Genomic DNA, 23,680 nt, shown 5'->3' with positions numbered 1-23,680 from the left:
ATCCCACCTCACTGCCTCTCCACGCTGGCAAACCGCGCGATTCCAGAGCAAAGGAAGAAACCCGGGAAGGGGCGGCGGCCGGAGACGCAAACACCCAGCCGGCTTCCGGCAACTCAAGGGTTACGGCGAGGCGGCGGCGCGCGCCGAGGGGAGAGGCGGTTGCTGACAGGTGGCGCCTGCGCACTGGGAGCGCTCATTGTGCCCCGCTGCTGCCGAACCGCCCGCCCGCCCGCCCGCCGCCCGTTCGGCGCGTCAGTAGGCGAGAGTCCGGTGGTGGGTACGGAGCCTGCGGCCGCTCCCGCGGCCTCCTCCTCCTCCCCGTTCCCCTCACCCCCATCCCACACCCCTTTCCCCATCCCGGCTCCGTCACCCTCCCGCCCCCCACACTCAGGACAAGAATGCCCTGCCCGGAACAACCTAGCAGCGCCTAGATGGCTTTGGTCACGGTCCAGCGGTCGCCTACCCCCAGCACCACCTCCAGCCCCTGCGCCTCGGTGAGTCCCACCCGGCGGCCGCTCCGCTTGCTTCTGTCACTGCGGCTCCGCTTTGCCTCAGCGGGTCCCGCCGAGCGCCACTGCGCACGCGCCGCGCCGCTTCCCAGGCCTTGGCACTCGGCTGCCGCGAACCCCCCACACACCCCATCTTAAAGACGAGCTACGGGAACTACGGGACGTTGGGGTTTGCCCCCATCACTGGGGGCACCTGGCTTTCATAGTCCTCGCCCTGAACCCCCCCGTGGCATGCTTTCCTATGGCTTGAACACTTCCTTTCGGGAATGAGTCATTCTTGCTTTTCACCCTCCCCCTTCCTTGTACCCTCTGTTGCTCTGCTGCAGGGAGAGGACTGTGGGACTCCTGCGTTGCCCCTTATACACACCACAGCCTCTTACCCACACCCGTTTCTTGGACCCGTTCTGTATTCGCACACTGCAACCCCTTCTTCAGGCTCTCCGGGGTGTGTGCCTTCCCCCTAGTCACTTGCCGTATTTCTTGTGCTCCGGTACTGTTCGGGCTTCATTGGACTGCTGAGCTCGTAGTTACTCTTCGTTTCTTCCCTCTTTCCCTCCCGCAGAGGGTGGCTGTGGTCTCTGCTTCCTGGACCTCTTACCTTTCCTCTAAGAGGTCCTGAAGCATCTGGCGCTGCTTGACCAGTGCCAATTCATTTACATCTTACAGACATTAATGCCTTACACTCACTGCTCATGATCGTTCTTGTTCTTGGGTCGTGTTTGTATGGCTCCTTACTTCAGATGCCTATGCCAGGGAAGCATGCTTCCAGAAGGAAAATACCCAGTAACCAGCCTTTTCCTGCTGGGCCCGTCTTTGACTTCCCTGCTAGCCCCACCCCCACTCCTTTACACCCTATGCTTTTCGGTTTTATTCTTGAACATATATTTATTTAAAAAAATAAAATATTAAAAATAAATACATGAAATATTGCGCCAGTGGGGCGAAGTGGGATATTCTAAAAACATGCAGATGTTTTAGAAGGAAATAGAATGAAAATATGAGCAATTGGAAAAACCGTCTTGAACTTCCTACAGAATTGTAATTTTTAAAACTGTGTTGGTGGATTTAGTAATTTCACGTTGCCAAAAGGTATTCAGTAAACACTGTACTACCTTCCACTGTAAAACATCAGGTGGTTCTTAATATTTGTATGTTCACTGAGGCGTGGGCTTTGATAGCTTGAAAATACGGTGATTTCAACATAGTTTCCTGAATTTCAAAATTTTGTTTTGTATCGTAGTGGTTTCTTTTTTTTTTTCCCCTGAGCTTTATTTTGCATTTTGTGTGACCAAATTGACAATTATATCCTAATTCTGGAATTGATTATATGTCGGAGGTTAACTTGTATTGTTCCAGAGAGCAGAACTATGATCTTTGGGTAAAAGTTCAGGGAGGCAGATTTCCAATGATTGTAAGGAAGAATTTTGTAACAGTAAAGTGGACTGCCTTTCAAAAATAGTGAGTGTCCATTGCTTAACGTATTCAAAGAAGGACCTTTTGCCTGGAAGTTAGTATAAAGAATTCCTTCAGTGGGGAACTTCTAAGGCTTTTTCCAACTCTTAAGATTTTGTGATTTGACAATAGTTGCACTTCAAAGCTGGTAAAACATTTTAGAGTCCTCTGAAAACAAGTATCTTATGGATAGAAACTTAATAAACTTATTTTTATGTAGTATTTTGTGCTAGTTTTTGGAAAGTTAATATTCCATCAAACCGTCTTACTTCTCTCTACTGGTAAACCCTTTGAGGATGGTGGTCACCAGGACTGATTTTGCCTGAGAAAGCAGCAGTTAGTGGAGTCATGCAGATGCACTAGAAACCAGTATTATAGTAACATCATTTTCCTGGGCATTGTTAAAAATAGTTTATTCTATGATAATAACATACATATATCAAGTCATCATACCAAGTTTCTTGAGATGAATGATTAGTATACAGTAAGGCCATATCTACTTGATATGACTTAATTAGCCAAACCTTAATTATTAGAATATTGAGGTATGTTAATAGCCACTCTTGAGATAGGTAATTAAATTGATCATGTGGTAAGCTCAGTTGATGAGCTAACTGATTGATATTTCTACATCTACTTGCTATAATAGCCTGGTTATTTCAGCTGCTTATATGTGGCCCTGGGTGTAAAGGAATCCTGGGACTGGTGTGTGTATGGGTGTGGGTGTGTGTGTTTGTATGACTGATGAGCCAGTTACCTTTCCCCTTAAATTGTCTTCCTATTTCACTTCATCCAAAGCTATGTACAGCTGAGTTGTCTTATGGCTCTTGTGTTCCAATATTTGGCTGCTGTCTGACCTACATATATTTGCTGTTATATCTCTTGTTGCATGAACAGGTTGAGTTCTTTGTTTTAAAGGTGAAACAGAGCAAAAAAAAAAAAATCTAGAGAATCATGAAAGGAGAGATTTAGTTTTGTGATACTGGAAATTTAGGTTTTTTTAATTAATAATTTTAAGCATTTTATTTTACTTTTTCACTATAGTGGTATATGGCATTTTAATACTGTCTTCAATATTCATTCACTGGGGATTAAACAAATCTATTGATCATCTACTGGGTATGAGTGATTATTACAGATAGTAAGGTGTATAAGACATGGGTCCCGTGTATCAGTATCATGTAATCTTGGGAGGGGAATAGGAAGAACAACAAATATGAGATGAGAGGGTAGAAAAAGAGTGAAGCAAATGATACTATATGTACATGAACAGCTAGTTAGTAATGGCCATAAGTATGGTCTGAATTCACGTTAAGATAAATTCACTAATGGTAAGAGCACTAATAACAATATCTCACAGTTCTTGAGTTTTTGTCTATGCTAGGCATCATGCCAAGTGCTCTATGTGAATTAACTCATTTATTCCTCACATTATGTCCGAAGGAAATTGCTATTATCCCTGTCTTACAGATGAAGAAACTGAGGTAAAGAGCTATTAAGGAATGTGACGTGTGTCACTCAGCTGTTGAAGATGTATTTAACTTTAGAATCTTCCATCTTTTCCTTTGTGGTAATCAAAGAGACGTTCATGTAGTAGGTGGATTCAACGTCAGCCTTGAAGTAGGGAGAAATATTTATAGGCTGGGGTAGGGCCTGGGAAATAGTATTCCAGGTGGAGAGAAGCTGTATTGCCAAAATTTACAGGCAGAAAAGCACAAGGCATATCTGAAGGACTTAACTAGACCAGTTTGAGGAAGGATTTCTTTGGAAGAGTAGTAAGAGATAAAGGTGAAGAGGAAGCTGAGACTGCACAGGGACTGCTGAGTTCAGGAGTTTGAACTTGATAGGGAGAGTAATGGAGAGTCTAAAGAGGTTATTGAGCAGATATGATCACAGTGGTGTTTTAAGAAAATTGATCTGGCAGCTGTTGGCCAGAGGGGTTTGAGAGAGGCAGAGGGAGGCCAGGAGTGGAGCCAGTTAGAGGCTCTTACAGATGTGCCATAATAAAGGCCTAAACTGGGGATGTGAAGTGGTAATGGAAAGAAAAGGACAGATGTGAGGGATTACAGAGAAAACACAAAGGACCTGGAAACTGTTTGGATATAGGGGAGGAGGAATCAGAGATGCCAACTTTGGAATGTATTGTTCTTCTAAGATAATAGATGTTTCCTAATTAATAGGCAATTTAAGAATTATCTCTTTCTTTCCTTTCTGTTATGAAATTTTCTGAATGTACCTATGTTGATCCATGGTCATATAAACACAGTGAAATACCATAAAAATATTTTACTTTTGTGTAGTGCTTTATACTTCTCAGAGTGTTTTTGTGTTTGTGATCTAATTTAAATCTAGGAGAGCCTCATAAGTTATGCAGAACACGTACCAAGGTTAAAAGATTTTCTGAAGGTTATAAAACTGGTTAGTGTAAGAACTGCACTAGAACTAAGTGCCTTGGCTCCTGATCCACATCTCTTTCCATGATGTGAAACAGCATATGAGTTTCCTATCCTGAGAACTTGACTGCCAATATAGTAAAGGAACCAAGACTTAAGATGCAATCGAGAACTCATACTCTTTGCAGCTCATTTATATTGTAACCTTAACTAGAACAGAATCACCTAGGTCTGTGCAAATCATTTTTAGGTGATACCCTTATTTGAAGCCTATTATCTCTTAGTTTACACATAATTCTTAAAATTTGGATATTTAGTTTTTCTTACTCTAAGTAGATTATCAACAGCAAAATAGGAATGTAAAGTGTGGCAGGTGCTGCAAAAAACAGGCTGCTTACAGTTCTAGGAAATGATAGCTGATGGTTTTATAGCAAGGGAGGAAGAAGATGATTTATAAATAGCTGGCATAAGAAAAATTTAGTAGTATGGATTATTTAATGTAAGGACAAATCCCTCTCTAAGACGCGGTGGTCCCTCAGAGCTACTATTATGTGGTCATAATGATGACCCTGAATAATCATAATAAGGCTTCATCTTGTTTTGTCTTCATTTAAGCAGTCAGGATTGAGTGATTTGTATTTTGAGATAGATATCCATCCAAGTTTCACTGAAGTTTTGAAACTTATGATGCACATTTTAGTTGGGGAAATTCATTTCCATATATGATGCTGGATAAATGAGATATTATTGAATTATATATATATTTTATATATATTCAAATATGACCACATCTTTCTCCCAGAGAAAATAAAACCATAGCAAATATGAAATTGATTTGTCCGAAGTATAAATGCTTAGAAGTGATGCTTTTTAATTTTTTGAAGACAGCTTTAGAAACTTTCTTACACTATAGAAATAATACATGGTCAATGTAGGAAATTTTGGAAAATACAGAAAAGCACAGAAAAGAGAATGAAAGATATGTGCTGTACAACTGTATATATATTTTACATAGCTGAAATGCTGCTGTCTGTATAATTTTATATATTTGGTTCTTTTAAAGTTTGGTAAATATCATAGATACATATCTATCCATGTGCCAATATCACTTAAATGGCTGCAGTGGGCAGTTATAACTCATCCTAACCATTCCATTATTGTTGAACATCTGTTTTTTTCCCAACTTTTTTTTTTTTGCTATTATAAATCACATTGCAGTGAACATCATTGGGCATAAATATTACATTTGTTAAGATTTCAAGAAATATAATTACTGGATCACAGAGTATAAACAATTTTAAGACTCCTGTTGCATATTTATACTTTCTAGAAAGGTTGTTCCAATTAACATTTATTTCAACCACCATAACATTCATTTCTCCTAGCCTTATTAACATTGGATATCCTCATTTCATATATAATCAGTAATTTTCAAGGATAAAAAATAATACCTCATTGGTCTTATATATTTTATTACTAGACAAGTTGAATATTTTTCAGATGTTTAGTAGGCATTTCTGTTAACTTTTTAAAAGATAGTTTTATTGAGGAATAGTCTACAAAGCCTAAAATAAACCCGTTTTATAATTGTACAATTAGTGATTTTTAGTAAAACTGTATTACAGAGTTGTGCAACCTTCACTGCAATCCTGTATTTCCATCTTATGAGCTATTTGTTCATTCTTTTCAACCTGTGTATCCTCTTGATATATTACGAATATTGACTCTTTCTTAGCACTAATTGCTTTTTAATTGTTTGTATTGCTCTTAGAATAAAGTCTACACTCCAGAGTTTCGCTAGCAAGACTTTTAATGACCAAACCTTGCTTTACCTCTTCATCCTTGTCTCTTCCCAAGTTCCTGCCTTGCACACTGCTCTGTCAAGCTGACATGCCACGCTCCCTTTGATCTCTAGGCTTTTGCACATGCTGTTCCCTTTACCTGGAACACTTTTTCTTCATCTCTTTACCTGACTAATTCCTACTCATCCTTCAGGTCCCAGCTTAAATGTCGCTTCTTCTGGGAAGCTTCCCTGACTCCACTCTCAGACTATGGTAGGTGCTCCTTCTCTGCGCACCATAGCACCCTATACTTACCCATAGTGGCTCTTATCTCCTTAATGCACTTGTTTGTTTGCTTATCTCCCCACCTAACCTTTAAGCAGGGTCAGTAATATTGGACATGTGGATCAACAGATGATGAATTGATGAATATGGTATTATTTAGCAGACTTTTCCATTTTGAGTTCTTCCATTGTTTTTAAACATTTTTGTTTTCAGAAGCCTAAAGAATATGACTTGGGTACATATTGCTAAATTGTCCTCCAGAAAGGTTGACTCAAACTTTGTTGACAAAGTCTGAAATATATCAGGGGTCAGGTGCATAAAGATGTTGGCTCCACTGCACCCTCATCAGCCCTGAGTATCATCATCATCACCCATTTTCTTTATTATAATAAGAGCTGTTGTTTATTGAACACTTATCATGTGCCAGGCATTATGCTGAGTACTTTACATGCATTATGTTATTTAATTTTTACATCACTCCTGTGGTTTAGGTATTATTATTATCTCTGTTTTACAAAGAAAATTGAGGCTAAGGGACACCTGGGTGGCTTAGTTGGTTAAACGTCTGCATTTGGCTCAGGTCACGATCCCAGGGTCCTGAGATCGAGTCCTACATTGGGCTTCTTGCTCAGCGGGGAGCCTGCTTCTCCCTCTGCCTGCCACTCCCCCTGCTTGATCAATCTCCCCCCTCCCAAGTAAATAAATAAAATCTTTAAAAAAAAAAAAAAAGAAAATTGAGGCTCAGAGAAGTAAAATGAGTTGCCCAAGATTATAGGCCTGGTGTCTAACCCCAGAAGCCTTTCCCTTCACCACTAGGATTTTATCATTTTAATTTACATTTTTTTCAGAGGTTAAACATTTTTTTTTCAAATATTTGCTACTATATGTTTTATATTCCCTGTTTTGTAAGTCATTCATGTGATTAACTCAACTTTCTCCATGGAGTTATTTTTGCCATATTGATTTGTAAATATTTTTTGAAGTAATCTCTACACTCAATGTGGGGCCCGAACTCATGATCCCAAGATCAAGAGTCACATGCTTTACTGACTGACCCAGCGAGGCTCCCCTGATTTATCATGACCTGAGCCAAAACCAAGGGTCCGGCGCCCAACTGACTAAGCCACCCAGATTCCCCTTGTAAATATTTTTTATACACTAAGAATATTAACCTTTTTCTATTATGTTGGACATTTGCTTTGGTTTTTCAGTTGCCATTTTGTTTTATTTGGTTTGTTTTGTTCATGGATATATAAACATTTAAAAAATTTTAATGCCATCAAAAAAATTTTAAAACCATCAATCCAAAGTCTGTGTGTGTATGTTTTCCATTGTTTTTCTACTTAGTTCAATTTTCCATCAGTAGAGATATATTCACCTTTATTTTCTTGTTTTTTAATAGTTTATTTTTATATTTAACTTTAATCATCTGAAATTAATTTTACTACATGGTATGAGGTAAATATTAAACTTATTTTGTTCCAAACAGTTAACAACTTGTCTCAGTTCATTTTATGAAACAATCACTTATTTTTCTAATGGTGTGTAATCCCACCTATGGGAAATACTAAATTGGTGTTATAAGCTAAAATGTGTTCCATTGAAGTTCCATTGCTAAACTCCCACAGGAGTTTAGTTTAGTTTAATACATATTATTTAGTATTCATTTAGTTGCATGGACAGACAGTAAGCTTCAACTAGCTTAGGTTTTAAAATTTGACTCAAGTGCCTTGGGAAGAGTAAGAGCAGTCCTTTGGTAATCAAAAGGTATATTCAGGTCTCTTCTCATTTCTATCAAGCTTTAAGTGAGAGGGAACAGGGGCACCTACGTGGCTCAGTGGGTTAAGCTACTGACTCTTGATTTCGGCTTAGGTCATGATCTCAGGATCTTGAGATGAAGCCCCCCCCCATCCAGCTCAGCGGGGAGTCTGTTTGAGATTCTCTCTCTCCCTCTCCCTCTGCCCCTACCCCCATCAAATAAATAAATAAATCTTAAAAAAAAAAATGAAAGGGAGCAGATTCTAGATTATGCCCAGTCTGAAAAAGGCACCATGCAGAGCCCATACTGCCTTCCTATATATATAGCACCATTAAATACCGTTGCTGGTACCAGCAGCTTAGGGCTTTACTGTTTTCCATTAAATGCCTGGTGTTTTGTTGGCTTCACATTGCCTGGCCCATTGTAAGCATTCACATGTCCATGTTTTTCACTTATTTGTTCATTCAAAAAACTTAACTATAGTAAGGAAACTATTTCTCATATTAAAAACTCTGTGTGATTATTGATAAGACCTGTTACCAATCTGAAATCTGCTAGAAGTCAAGTGTACATGGGAGAGACTCAAAGATTCTTGTTAATCAGCAGATATTTAATGAGTGCTATTTTGTTCAGGTAACCCCATCCATTCTTCTCCTCTGGTTCTCAGCACTGAGTCCTTTTCATATACTTTTACAGACTGCCCTGCATTTTCTTGCCCAGCTCAGCGGCATAGCTGCTGTTCACAGTGTCCTTCATTTTCCTGTTTGTCAAGAGAAAGTCTGGTGAGGTGGTCTTGGCTCTGAAATGTAGTGAGAGGTCCCATGGTTCCTAAGATTTCCTGAAAATGGATAATATTTCACTTGACTGAGTAGGAGAGAATATGCTTAGAAACAAATGGTAGTATACTGTGTTCCAGCCTAATTTTTATGGATCTGTTTGATATAATTTTTTTAAAGAGGTAATTTAGTACCTTTTTGTATCCTGTACTATACTCAGTCTGGAGATAACCTACTTATTTACTCATTCATGCCAGGATTGGGGATCCAGCAGCCAGTTAGTCCCTGGCCTCAGGAAGCTTTTAGAGTATAAGTGGAAGATCAGTATTAAAAAAGTAATTAGAGTACAGTGTAGTAGTCACAGATTACTTGTGATTACTTGTATCTCAGATAGAAGCCTTGAGGAAGACAAAGAAGGCCAGCAAGGATTTCTTAGTTGAGCCTTAGAGAGTGAGTGGGAGTTGGCCAGCAAACAGAGGCTTGGGGGTGAGTAGCAGGAGGGAGGGAAGCATTCTTTTTTTTTTTTTTTTTTTTAAGATTTTATTTATTTACTTGAGAGAGAGAGAGAGCATGAGCAGAGGGGAGGGGCAGAGGGAGAAGCAGACTCCCCACAGAGCAGGGAGCCCAATGCGGGACTCAGTCCCAGGATCCTGGGATCATGACCTGAGCGGAAGGTAGACGCTTAACCCACTGAGCCACCCAGGCGCCCAGAAAGGGAGCATTCTTAAGCATGAATTTAAAGCACAGGGCTTAGAAATGGCAGATGTACACTGAGAACCACAAGCAGTACAGTGCTCATGCCTTGCAAAGTGCAGAAAATAGGGCTGGAGAAGTAAACATAATTTTTCTGAATTATAACATCTATGCTGTTACTTTTACCTTTCATATAGTGTGTATATTCTGTTGGCTTTCCTTTAAAGTGAATTTGTTAAAATTTATGATTAGGGGCAAGAAACCTTAAAGTATAACTGTCCTAACAGCTACCATGTTTCAAGTGTTTGCTGTTCTGTAGACACTAGATTCAGTGTTAAACAGGCAACACAACAACCACTTGAAGGAGTACTATTATTGTTCCTATTTTGCAGATGAAGAAACTGATTTTCAGAGAGCTGTCTAGACTCCCCTAACTTGGAGTGGCAGAGCTGGTATTTAAGCTTTGGTTGTCTACTCAAAGACCAATTACTAGACTAAATTATCTTCTGGGTGTTAAGAGTTAGTCTGTCTGGGTGCTGTTTGATTTCTTCCTTTTTTTTTTTTTCTCGTTTTGTTTCATGTGTCCTGCTTCAGTTTGAATCACTGTGATTTGTGTCATTTTGCTGTGTATGCCTTAGTAATTGATAAATCATCTAAGAACCTTCTGAAGCACTGTGGGTTGATATAAGGCATTATCCTGGTCTTAGAATTTACAGGTCTGGCGGAGGAAGGCAGCTATAAAGTAAGCACGTATAACTGATAAAAGTGGTATAGTGAGTGCAGTAGGAGAGGCAAAATCAAGTGTGTATAGGGAAAAAGATATCATTTCCAAAGGGGATAATGGATAGGGAATGTGGAACAGAGTAATAGGGAAAGACGGAGGAGCAAAAGATCTTCGCCACTAAAAAAATTAAAGATGTGTTATTTACTTCAAAATATTAATCCCTTTCAGTTCCATTCATAATTAGAAGCCAGTTTTTTTTCTACAGGGTGGTTATTGTAAGACATTGCTATCTAAGGCATGGTAGCCAGATACTCAAGATTCTTCTATCTTTGGAAAATGTGTGTTTGTGGTTGTTACCTTGCCCTTCGCCTATTCTTCCTCTCCCAGCTCCATACCTTGCCCTAGTTAAAGAAAAAAAAAATCCAACCTCTTTTCTACTGCTTCAGACAGATAGGGGAATGTATGAAATTATATTTTTTAAAGTTTAAGGAAAGACATCTTTGTGCAACTCAGTTATTGGAGCAGTGATTCTCCAATTATTGCTGCAGACATTTTTATAAAAACAGCAACAATTTGGGAGAGCCCTCACTTCACAAGTATGATGCTTAGTATATCTCAGGCAAAAATTTAAATGAACCGCATGTTAGCATCTCATAACGTATCTTAATCTCCTAAGGAAGTTCATTGATTCTTTGGAGTTTGAGAAAGCGATTGTGGTTTCGAAAAAAATAGTATCTACAATGTGATTCTAATAGACCATATGGTGGGGAAGCCGTAATAGTATTTTCATTTCTCTCTTCTTAGGCTTCAAATACCTATAGCAACATGAAGCAGTCCACTATAGTGGTTAAGAGTGTGGGGTCTGGAAAATATCTGCCTGAATCTGAATCCTGGCTTTACAATGTACTAGACTTAGACCACTTAACTGTTCTATGCTTCAGTTTGCCCATCTGTAAAATAGGGGTAATAATAGTACTTCTTTCACAGAAATAAACATTAAATGTGAGAATGCCTTACATTATGTCTGGCACCAAATAAGCATGCACTCATGGAGTAATTGTTTTTATAATGATGATGATTTACGGTTTATTAAGCAAATTTTCATTAGAACACACATTTGATGGGGAGCTTTATGACAATATAACTTAGTTTCTCTATATCTTTTTTCTTTCTTTTTAAAGTTTTTTACTCAGTAAGAGCTTTATTTTTTAAATCAGGGAGTCCCAGTTTCCATGGCAAAGCATGTTGTGTATGTTTTTGTAATGACCCTGGAGCACCATACAAAATGATTAATTCAAATGTAATCTTTAAAAATCTCCTTCCCTTGGGAGCGTATCAATTCACTAGGCCATGCTTAGTAGCATATTAATCTACTGGATGTTCTGCTGTATGGTAAGACAGATCATTGCAAGTGGTCATCTTAGTTTGTATAGTCAAATAATAGACTGAATGTGTTGGTGTTTTTAATGATTGAGACTATAAATCATGTGGCAAAGTAGAACAGAAATTTACTGATATTTTTTTAAATATAGAGAATTTGAGGACATTGAATGTATTCATGGGTTTAAATATATCTTTGTACTAAGAAACAATAGGTGAGAAGAATGATCTGTCTAATTCAGCTATACCAAACAGTTGGCAGTTGAAATTGAATGCAGCTTTTAGAAAATGCAATTCTAAACCAACTGAATGAAGTCACATATGATCTAACAAGAGGTCTTTGGTTCAGACTTTGGCTACATTTTGATTATAGTTTTTATTATTGAACCCCATTAGAAAATACAAACAACCTATTTCTTCCTTGAGAGAGTACTGAAAAAAATTGCCCTAAATTTTCTATGAGCACAATATTTTGATTCGTCTTCTTGATCTGTCTTATACATGCTGCAACTTTATCAACTCTGAGCATTTTTATGCTGATTCTGTGGTTTTCAATTAAACTTCAAAGGAAACTATACTGACTGTAAAGGAAGTCTGGTTAGGCAAGATGTGGCTGAAAAATCCAGGAACTCCTCTACTTGCTTACAAAACATTTTTGCAGGGTATAGATCTTGAAAATTAAATATAGAGCTTTTAGGAGAAAGAAAATATTAGATTTCCGTTTAAGCACTGTTTTATAGAACTTTAATCCAATAGATTTTAAAGATTGAGAGAATTTTGTTAAAACCATTAAGTCTTGTGTGTTTGAAATGGTCTTATAGAAGGCTCTAGTGACTATACTTAAGACACAGGAAGATTTGAACCTCTGTGCTGCATGAGCTTGTTCAGAATGCCAGTCAGCCAAAAGTTAGAAATAGAGATGTTGCTCACCAAATTAGTCTTTGCTTTGTTTCCAGCTGTCCTTTCAGGTGATTCAAAGCACTTAGAGGAAGACTGTGTTTTAACAGGTCCCAGGCTTATTCTTTTTCTCATAGATTTTTTTCACTTTATTGGATTGCACTCATTTGCAAACATTTATTAAGCCCCACTGTGCACAAGACTTTATATCATTTAAGCGACTAGTACAGTTTACGCTTTTTAAAACAAGTTGCCTTCTTTTTTGAACACGTGATTTAGAAAATTGAGGTTCTGTGTTTTATTCTTTCTTCATTCTGCTGATGTACTGAAATATCCCATTTGATTTTGTACTTTTTTATTCTGTATTTTATTTGTTGCTCACATTTCTGAAATACCGTAATAGTGATTCTCTAATTAGAAATAATTTTCTGCAATAGTTGTGTAGACTCCAGAGTGAAACCTAATATAGAATTAGATCGTATATGCTCCTAAATTCAAAGATGAAGGAGAAATTATTGAAATGGACAGTTGCTTTTGGAAAATATTTGAATACACAGAAATGTTCTTGGAAAACGTGTGGGTCAATGGTAGAGAAAATTTTTTTGCCTTGTAAGATAGTTATTTTTTAACTCCTCCCTAAAATTACTAAGTTCTCTTTCCTCATTTTGCTTTTTGCCTACTTTACTTGATTTATTACTGACTTTCTGAAATACCATTTTGGAAGTCGAGAGCAGAATTTCTTTAAGATTATTAGGTAATGTGACAGTGATAATGAAATAATGAGACTTTTTTTTTTTTAATGCTGCTAAACCTTTCTTGATTATATTCCTCTGAAGAAAAACTATTTTATACACTGGCCCTCATTCAGTATGTTTCTTTCCTGCCAAATCCAGACCCAGAAGGGCAGTTTCCCCTCTCTGTCTATGTACTTGTTCTCAAGGAAGTAGGCTGCATTATGGCAAAGTGGTTAAATTGGCTTTAGGATCTAGACTCAGATTCTGGAGTTAAAATCCCAGCTCTTCCACTTACTAAGTGTAGACTTTGGGCAAATCACCTTTCTAAGTTTCAGTTCCCTTATCTTACAGAATTGTTGTTGGCTTTTGTGAAATAACTAAATGCTTAGTACAGTGTCTCGCACTATGGCATAGTGGCTGTTCACATACTGCTAGTGATTATTGTTGTTAAGTAGATTAATTCTTTGCTTTTTGCACAGTATTACATAAATACTTAATTTTAAAAGATTATGATGGGGGCCCCTGGGTGGTCAGTTGGTTAAGTGTCTATCTCCTGATTTCGGCTGAGGTCATGATCGCAGGATCATAAGATTGAGCCCTGCATCCAGCTCCAGGCTCAGCTGGGAGTCTGCTTGAGAGTTTCTCTCTCCCTCTCCCCCTCCCTCTGCTCTCTCTCTCTCTCTCTTTCTAATAAATAAATAAATCTCTCTAAAAAAAAAGATTATGGTAGTTTGGTTTCCAAAGCATATTTATTTTTGGTGACATATTTTCATCTTTACTGTATTGTGCCCAGTATGTACTACTCTCAGATGTGTTACTTTATGAGAAGTTGTATACCCTGGATTGAAATGGACACAACCATCTTTGTAATGGTAATGAAGTAATGTGTAACGAAGTACATTTGAAGATCGTGAAAACTGCAGTTTGTGGTTATTTATAATTACCATGAGAGCTATTAAAATTCTTTTCAGATAAAGATACAGTGAATTTTGTGCTGAGGGTATGTCCAAATTTAATGCTTAGTGGACACAAATGAGTGATATTTAACAATTCAGCCTTTATTTATATTATCTTCCAAGGAATTGACAAGAAATAGTCTTCTGGCAGTTGAGATGTGTATCATTTCTTGGAACTGCTTCTAGTGAAAATCTACATTATTTAGCTCTCCCTAATGACAACCATCTTGAAATGTTCCACATCATCATCCCCCATCTGTGACTTCTGAGATTTTTGTGAGATTCTGGCTTAATTGATTTGGATATTGGAACCCTAAATCTTTTACCAGTAATGTGCAGTGATGGTGCAAGCTTACCTTACTGCTAAGACTGTAAAATCACAACCCCAGTTTCTTGTTTGAGGGATCTTGGATGCAGTGGTTTTTATATTTCTTTGCTACTCCTTCAAGAGGTTTCTTGGACTTTTGATTACTATCAAAATTTTAGGGTTTATTCATAAATATTGCTTCCTAGGGTTTCACAGAATTTCAGAACTGGAAAATTGACTACTCTAACTCCTTATTTTACTGTTAGATAATTTCTAGAATTTGACTCCAGGGATAAAGTTTAGAGTAACTCATTTATTGAGCAGTTTCAGGAGAGTTTTTGCTGTATTAAAAACCCTGTATTCTGGGGCGCCTGGGTGGCACAGCGGTTAAGCGTCTGCCTTCGGCTCAGGGCGTGATCCCAGCGTTATGGGATCGAGCCCCACATCAGGCTCCTCTGCTATGGGCCTGCTTCTTCCTCTCCCACTCCCCCTGCTTGTGTTCCCTCTCGATGGCTGTCTCTATCTCTGTCGAATAAATAAATAAAATCTTTAAAAAAAAAAAAAAAAACCCTGTATTCTATCTTTGGTAGTAGTTGATTGGAGGTTTTCTGGGATGGTAGGCATTCAAGTGACTACCTGGGTTCTAGGCCAGACATACATTGAAAAGTAATACAGAAGATCACACATTTAAATGTGTCAGTGGGATTAAGCAGATGAACAAAATTAGCAAAGCTGGCCACATGGGGCCTGTGGTAATTTGGAGACTGAGAACTCTGTTGTCAGGGGCTGCCTATTGTAACCAAATAAGAGTGTAGACCCAGTGTTCTCAGTGAAATCTTCTAGTTCAAGAAACACTAGTGATGCAAATTGTTATGTGAAATCTCCTGATTTTTTTTAAATGTTGGCAACTGAATTGGCTGGAAATTATTTTGGCTACAAGTAACAAAAGACCAAGTTTGAACCATAAGAATATTTCTGGTTTATCTAACAAGTCCAAGATACGTACTCCAGAACCAACTCAGTAGCTCGACAATATCATAAGGATCCAAGTCCTTTATAACTTTGTGTTCTGCCATTAATAATGTAATGATTCCCATTTTTATGTTTGTCTCCATATAAAAAAATGTCTCTTGTAGCTCCAGCTAGTATATCCATGTTTGATGCAGGAAGGAGTAAAAGGTATGGTGCCAGCAATTAGCTATACCTTTGATTAGGAGAGCATAAGTTTTCCTGGAAACAAACCCCCCATTCATAGCAGACTTCTCTTTTAGTCTCTGGCCGGAACTAGAATTACGTGATCGCCCCTTGGTGCAAGAGAGCCTAGGAAGGCAAGTATATGACTTTCCATCTTAATCATTGAGTGGCAACAAGGGAGAAGGATCTTTGCAATAGCTATTGTCAGCCTTTGTCTATCATAACAACTGATGAAGATTTAAAGGAATGTATCTTGAGGGGTGAACAGAGCTTATCTGTGGCCCAGATTTATCTTGTGGGCCACCAGTTTGTGAACACTTTATAACAGTACTTTTTTTCTTTCCCATTTACTATGCACTCCTGGCTTCTATCAGTTAGTTGTTTAATTAGGTTTCTAGGATAACCTGGTGGAAAAGAGACTTTTTTTTTGTAATGTGGAAAGAGTGCCGAACTTAAAATGAGAAAGCTTGAGTTTATGTCCTGGTATAAAGACTTACTAGCAGAGTGATACTGGACCAGTTTGCTTGATCTTTCTGAGACTCATGCCCCATCTGGAAAATGGGCATATTGCAATATAGCATAGTAGTTGAATGTGGAAGCTTTGGATTCAGAAAGACCCAAGTTGGAATCTTACCTCTGTCAAGCAAGTTGCATGATCTCTATACCTGTTAATCCTTTTGTAAAATAGGGTTAATCGTTGTACCTACCTCACAGAGTTTTTATGAAGACCAAATGAGACACAGTTTAGTCCTACCTTAGTAGAGTTCTAAAGTTAGCATATAAGGCAAAAACTAAATTATAGTCAAAATTATCTCTGAAAAAAACTCTTAAATCACCCATGAAGAATAATATATATGGTTTTGGGCATACAACTTGTAACTGAGACTGTCTGAGGGGATGCGGTTTCTTCCATCTCATGCTCACTTTGTGACTTGCACTTCTTGAATGTAATTGCAGGTAAAATCATGTGCACCATAACATAACTTATATTTTCCTTCATATTTACTCTCTTCTAAGCACATATAATCAAATTAACATAAATGAAATGCACATTTGATGCAACTCCAGAGTTATTTATGGGATACTCATCATAGAACCTGGCCCTTTTAAGCCTTCAATAAATGGTAGCTGTTAATTTTACCATCGGTACAGCATGTGATGTATGAGGATGAAGAATTGAATTTGTCCAGGGCTCATCTAGGCTCCTGATGTGCAACATGGACCAATGAAGATTTTTTTTTTCTGTCACACCAGCTAAAAACTTAAAACAGATAAAGGAATAATGTCACTGTTGAGGAATTACAACAAAGATTATTAATTGTATTTCAAGGAAAAACTCTAACATAACTGTCTCTAAATATAGGCCAAAATTAACATGACCTAAAAAATATATGCTAATTTTCTTTTCTTTTTTTTTTATTGTTTAAATTTTGAAGTATATCATTTACACAGAATGTTTTTAAAGAATATTTTGATTGGGGGGGCGCTTGGGTGGCTCAGTCAGTTAAGTGTCCAGCTCTAGTTGGCTCAGGTCATGATCACAGGGTCCTGTGATTGAGCCCCTCATCTGGCTCTGCGCTCAGCAGGGAGTCTGCTTGAGATTCTTTCCCTCTCCTTCTGCCCCTCCCCTCACTCTCGTGTTCTCTCTCTCTCTCTCTCTCAAATAAATAAATCTTTTTTAAAAAAAGAATATTTTTATTTTGGGGCACCTGGGTGACTCAGTCAGTTAAGCATCCGACTCTTGGTTTGGTCTCAGGCTGTGATCTCAGAATCCTGAGATCAAGCCCGTGTTGGGCCCCCACTCAGCCAGGAGTCGACTTCCCCTCTCACGCTTCCTCTTCCCCTCTCCCAGCTTGCGTTCTCTCTCTCTCTCTGATAAATAAATCTTAAAGAAAAAAGAATATTTTTATTTTAATGCAAAATTTTTTTGCCTCCTTTCAAATTTATGATGTAAAGGTTTTCCAAAGGCAAAGTGATATTAAGTGGAATCTAAGATGTTAGGAAACCCTAATGGTAAAATTCATCTAGGAGTTAGGATGTTAACATTAAGGATGTTAAACATTTTCAACTAAAGCTGTAGTGACCCATAAATAGTTACTGGTGATCTGTTTCACAGTGTTGACACATATGTCCAACAAGATCTTATACCACTGACAAAAAGTACTTTTTTGTACTATATTTGTTGCTTAAAATACTTTGGGACTTAAGTTGCTTGGGTCAGATTGTAGCACTCAAATATAATGAATCATATATAGGGTAAGGTATAAATATAGTTAAAGAAATTGCAATATAGGAAGACAAACAGAATCCCCGTTTTTCTGAGGAAGTATTTATTTTGCAGGTTAAAATAGGCAGGGATGCAACCTCTGAATGTTTTTTTTTTTTGAGGATCCAAAATTATAAAGTAAGAATAAGAGTGTTGGGGCACCTGGGTGGTGCAATGGTTAGGCATCTGACTCTTGGCTTCAGCTCAGGTGGTGATCTCAGGGTCCTGGGATGGAGCCCCGTGTGGGGCTCTGTGCTTGGCTTGAAGTTTGCTGGAGATTCACTCTCCCTCTCCCTCTGCCCACCCCTCTCATGCTCTCTCTCTCTCTGAAATAAATAAACCTAAAAAAAAAAAAAAAAAAGAATAAGAGTGATAGACAGTAAAACTCTAAGAGCAATAATATGCTTTTTTTCAAGTGCTGTCAGGTGTTTTCTACTAAATGTAAAGTTGTCTAAACTTGCACCTTATCACTTGCTGCTTGGTATAGGGTTGTCTTGTTTTTAAACAAAGGAGGAAAATCTTGTTTTAAGGTGACTCATATAGTGATGTAGTATGTTAGTAACAGGGTGGTGTTTCTTTGCTCAATATGAGCACTAGTAATAACAGATACTGGCAACTTTCCCATAGAATTTAATTCATATTTCGGAATTCTTAGAATCTGTGTATACAGGGACCAGGTTCCACAAATTATCGATTGTAAGCATGTTTAAGTATCACTGCTATGTGATCATGGGAATTTAAGGTGTGGCATTCATAATATATGAGTTATAATTAGCTTATACTTTTAAAATTTGAAATATCTCTCAATCTCTCTTATCTGTGATTATTTTTCTCCTACCGTCCTTTGGGACCCAGTGTCTCATGATTGGATGATTTTCCATTTTATGGTTAATTAAATTCAGCTATTGATTCTTATTGTATGTTTGGCTTTTTTTTAAAGATCTTACTGTGGTTATGGAATGAGGTCTGATGGAAACTTGATTTTGCTATCTTTGTAGTGGTACAGATATTGCCATGATATCTAGAAATACTGTTTGCTAATAAAAAGGGAACAGGTATGGATAACTGGAAAGATATATAGACATTTATTTTCATAGTTGCAGAGATTTAGAGATTTTTATGATTTCCTGTAGGAGAAGTTGTATTAAAACTTAAACTCAAGCTGTTTTTACAGTAAAGATGAATATAGTTCTTAATAATCTAAAACTAAGAGAGGTTTGGAGAAACTCTTAATGGAAAAATTTTGGGAAAGGATTGAAACCTGATTAAGATTTTGGCAGGGTTAATGCATTTTGACTGTGATTGATTGGCAGTCTTAGATTAGAGAGTTTTTAAAAGTAAGAAAATGTTTAAGAGCAGATGTTGATGAAAAATAGCATATTTGGTTTTGGACCTTAGTTTTTTCTTTATTTATTTGGAAGATTTCAATTAGTTAAGGAGATCCAGGTTATAGGATAATAAGACTAGTTCTTTTGACAAACATAACGGAGCTTATATATTTGAAGCACTGTTGGTCTAGTCCCTAAAGAAAGTAGACAACACACTTGTGCAAGTGATACAATATTTACTTAGCATCTTTGGAGCTCCTTTTGTTGGCTTTGCCCTCAGTTCTTTTCAATATCCCCAAGGGTAGCAAATCTTCCTTTGAATGTAAATTTGATTTTTGGCAATAGCCAGAAAAATTTTTATCCATATCTGATGATTAATAATTAACCAAAACCAAAACATCTTAATTGAGTGTCTTTTATATTTCAGGCCCCAGGGGTACAAGAATGTCTAAAATATAATCTGTCCCTGCCTTCAAAGCTGTAGGACAAGGTTTGGTGCTTAATCTTAGGGCAGACAGCACATCTGTGCTTGTCTGACTTGTCTAAGCGTTTTGGCAGAGCGATACAGAACAGGGAAGGGGACCCTAAGCCATGGAGCCTAATTCACAAAATTAGTAATTTCAGTAAAAAAAAGAAAGGAAAAGGGGGTGCCTGGGTGGCTCAGTCTGTTAGGCATCCGACTCTTGATTTCTGCTCAGGTCCTGATGTCAGGGTTGTGAAATCGAGCCACTCCCCCCCCCCCCCCCCCCCCGCTCTCCTACCCTCGTCAGCTCTGCACTGGGCATGGAGCCTGCTTAAGGTTCTCTCTCTCTCTCTCTCTCTCTGCCCCTCCTCTCTCTCCCCTTCCCCCCCCACCCTCTGTCCCTCTCTCCCTCTCTAGAGAAAGAAAGAAAGAAAGAAAGAAAGAAAGAAAGAAAGAAAGAAAGAGGAAAGAAAGAAAGAAAAAAAGAAAGAAAAGGAAAAAAAAGAGAAAGAAAAGAAGGAAATGAAAATAGGCTTGTCTACAAGATAGTAAGATGAATTTTTGTGAATCAGGAACTGGCTTAAGCATTGTTTCCAAGCACATATTCCCAAATGTTTCAAGTAGTGGAATATCATAGGACCTCTCAAATGACTATTTGGAAGGAACATTCATTTAAAAATATACATTCTGTTTTGTTAAAAAAGAGACTTTCATTAGTTTATTATTTTATATGTTTATGTTGAATTCTTTATTTTACCTTGAGAGACATTCTCAAAAAGTATTCACCATGTAAATTAACATAGCTTGTGTCTATTGTTTCCAACCTCTCCTAGATGCCTCTACCACTTACTTTTTTTTTTTTTTTTTAATTTCTAGGCTAAAGAAGACAGCCTTCTCTCCCAGCAAATATGAGGGGGGAGGGAGGGAGAATGAGGTAGTAAAACTGAAAAATATTTTGAGCTGATCCATCTCAGAGACAGAGTAGTTAAAATTAGATACTTCCCCCCCCCCAATGATGTTAAGTGATAGATACAGCCTTCAGAATGAAAAAAACAAATTATTGAGGTTGTTTTTAGGGGAACAGGAAGTGGATGATAGATAAGATGAATTTATAATTTATTACCCAAACCAGGGAAATAATGGAATGAAAGGGGTGCTAATAATCATTTCACCGTGCAACAGATGTTAACTAGAATGTGCAAATGGGGACATATGGTGACCCTAGTGATAGAACTGGAATTTATCTTGATATTATTGGGTGAGTTTTCACCGAGGGGAAAAACAGTCTATTTGGAATTTGTTCCCATTATATTATTTTGAAACCACCTCACCTAAGTTAGTAGTTTTTTCTCTTAGAAATTTTACACACACACACACAGCATTATATTGGGGTTATTTGTTTAAGGGTCAGCCTCCCTCAGAGGTCAGGAGCTTTTCTTGTTCATTTTTGTGACCCCCCCTTAGTATCTGGAATATAAAAAAATATGACAGTGAAGGAATGTTAATCTTATTTAATTATAGACTTCCTAATTACTAAAATAAGACTGTTGTGGGGCTGATAATTTTACCTACCCAGCTTGAATGTATTGCTTGTACTTTATAGTATTAAATAGGTTGAGAATGAATATTTAAATTTATAGGCTGTGTTTTACATTTGTTATAGGGAAAATTTAAAGGCTGGGAATAAAATAACATATAATTAAACTCATGAAAAAGACCATTTGGAACCAGCAGTAAAGTGGATAGGAGTGTGGTTGAACTGACTTTATGAACAGAAGAATAGCATGTGCAAAGGCAAGACAGTATGACCATTTGTAGAAATACAAATGATTTGATTTGACTAGAGTGGAGAATATATCAGGTTGGAACATGGAGGGAGAAGAGATATAAGATACCAGATCATAAGGAGCCTCACATGATACGTTAGGAGGTTGAATTTTATCCTGAAAACCGTGAGGAAATATTGAAGAATTTTAAGCAAAGGAGTAGTGTGATCAGATTTTGCACTTTAGAAAGGTAGCTATCTGGAAATGTATTGGAAGTCATATATAATTAGTAAATTGGTGGGCAGAGGGAAGAATGTATATGAATGTGAATGAGTATTGCCTCAGTATTTCAGGTTTGGCAGCTGGTTGGAGACTAGTGCTATTCCGGGGCCATTTAGATGGTAGGATGGGAGATGAACAGCTTGAGTTGGAGGTATATATGAAATAACCAAGGGAAATTCCTAAGTTGGATAGATATATTTGCTGATCAGCAAGGAGACTAGCTGGAGACCGAGAAAATAATTGTGACCACTTATTGAACTTTTGCTTAAATGTGTAAATACTTTGCAAATGTGTAAATACCTGTGGTAAATACTTTATGTATATCATGTCATTTAGTCCTTATGACTAGTTATCATTATTCCCATTTTATAGATTAGGAAACCAAGATCCAAGGTTACACAGTAAGTCGCCGAATCACTTGTTGACTCTAAGGCCAGGTTAAAACCATGAGGATGTGATTGAGTGATTAGGATGAATGTATAGGGTGGAGATAAGTGGAGGACTGAGAGGTGACTAAGGCCTGAAATTAGTGAAGCACTAAAAGTGGAGGACAGTGGAGGAAGAAGATCTTGCAGATAAGACTAGAAAAGAACATCAAGAATAATGTTACTCAAATTATGTTCCTCAATTAATTTGTCATTTAAGATGGTTCTTTAAAAGGGAGGGAAAGGTTCTAGAGTCAACTAAGTTTGGGAAACACTGCAGGACTCCATCTTATAGAGTTATAATGAACACCAGCATCGATATGAGAAATCTGAGAAATCCTGTAGTAAGGACATCTGTTTGACTTAATACCACATTTTCCAAATCTATTTGATTATGAGCCTCCTCCCCCCCTTTTATTTGCATACATCCCATTTACATCCCAAAACTGAAGATTTCAAGTGAGTGGGGCATCATAGACTGTAAGCAAAGAGGGAGTTTCAGGAAGGAAGTGGTCACTGTTGGATCATTTGTCTTAAAGAGGTCAACAGCATAGAAAGAGTAGGCAGTCAGTCGACTTTGGCACTTAGGGCCCTAGTGACCTGTGTGAGAGCAGCTATGGTGGAGTGGGTGGTCAGAAGACCATTGTGATGCAGCAGGTTAAAGGAAAAATGAGTGATGAGGAAGGGGAGGAAGCAAGCTGACCGTTCTTTCCAAAACGGAAGCAAGCTGACTGTTCTTTCCAAAACCTTGGCTCTGAAGGAAAGGAGAAGAAAGTAACTAGAGGAGAGTGTGCGGTGAAAGAAGAAGGGCTCTTTTGTGTTATTTGGGAGAGATTTGAGAATATGTCTCTGCTGAGGGGCAGGAGTCCTTCGGCAAGAAAAGGGGTCCAGATGTGGTAGGGAAGAGCAGATGATTCATGGAGCAAGATTCCAGAGGAAATGGGAAGAAAGAGGTTCCAGAGGACAGATGGAGAGATTAGCTTTGGAGGGGCAGAAGTATTAAACTGAGTTCTGATACAGTAATGCCCTTAGGGGCTTCTTTTCCAAGTAGGAATGTGCTCTTGGTGTTTTTGTTTGTGTCTACTTTTTATAGTTTTACTGGATCTTCTTTCTTATTGTCAGCTGTCACTTCCTACTGTCATTGTGCCTTCCTCTATAGTCGTTTTTTACTTCCACTAATTTGCTGCTTTATATCCGCTTCCAACTAGAAAACCAGGATATTGGGCGCCTGAGTGGCTCAGTCGGTTAAGCGTCTGCCTTCGGCTCAGGTCATGCATGACCTGGGGGTCCTGGGATCGTCCTGAGTTGGG

General features: G+C 38.0%; 1 protein-coding gene across 2 annotated transcripts in view; it reads left to right on the top strand.

Annotated features, from left to right (window-relative positions):
- The first annotated feature begins 225 nt into the window (after positions 1–225).
- The window catches only part of SSH2 (slingshot protein phosphatase 2), a 240,628-nt gene continuing 217,173 nt past the window's right edge, over positions 226–23,680 (top strand). For both annotated transcript variants that reach the window (XM_045773222.2, XM_045773220.2), the window contains exon 1: positions 226–494. In XM_045773222.2, the coding sequence (XP_045629178.2) occupies positions 432–494 (63 nt within the window). In that variant the 5' untranslated portion in view covers positions 226–431. The remainder of the gene's footprint in view (positions 495–23,680) is intronic.

Source organism: Ursus americanus, chromosome 23 (assembly GCF_024610735.1).
Source record: "Ursus americanus isolate L20-20 chromosome 23, mUrsAme1.1.p, whole genome shotgun sequence".
NCBI lineage: Eukaryota > Metazoa > Chordata > Mammalia > Carnivora > Ursidae > Ursus > Ursus americanus.
This window is presented reverse-complemented; position numbering and strand designations above follow the sequence as displayed.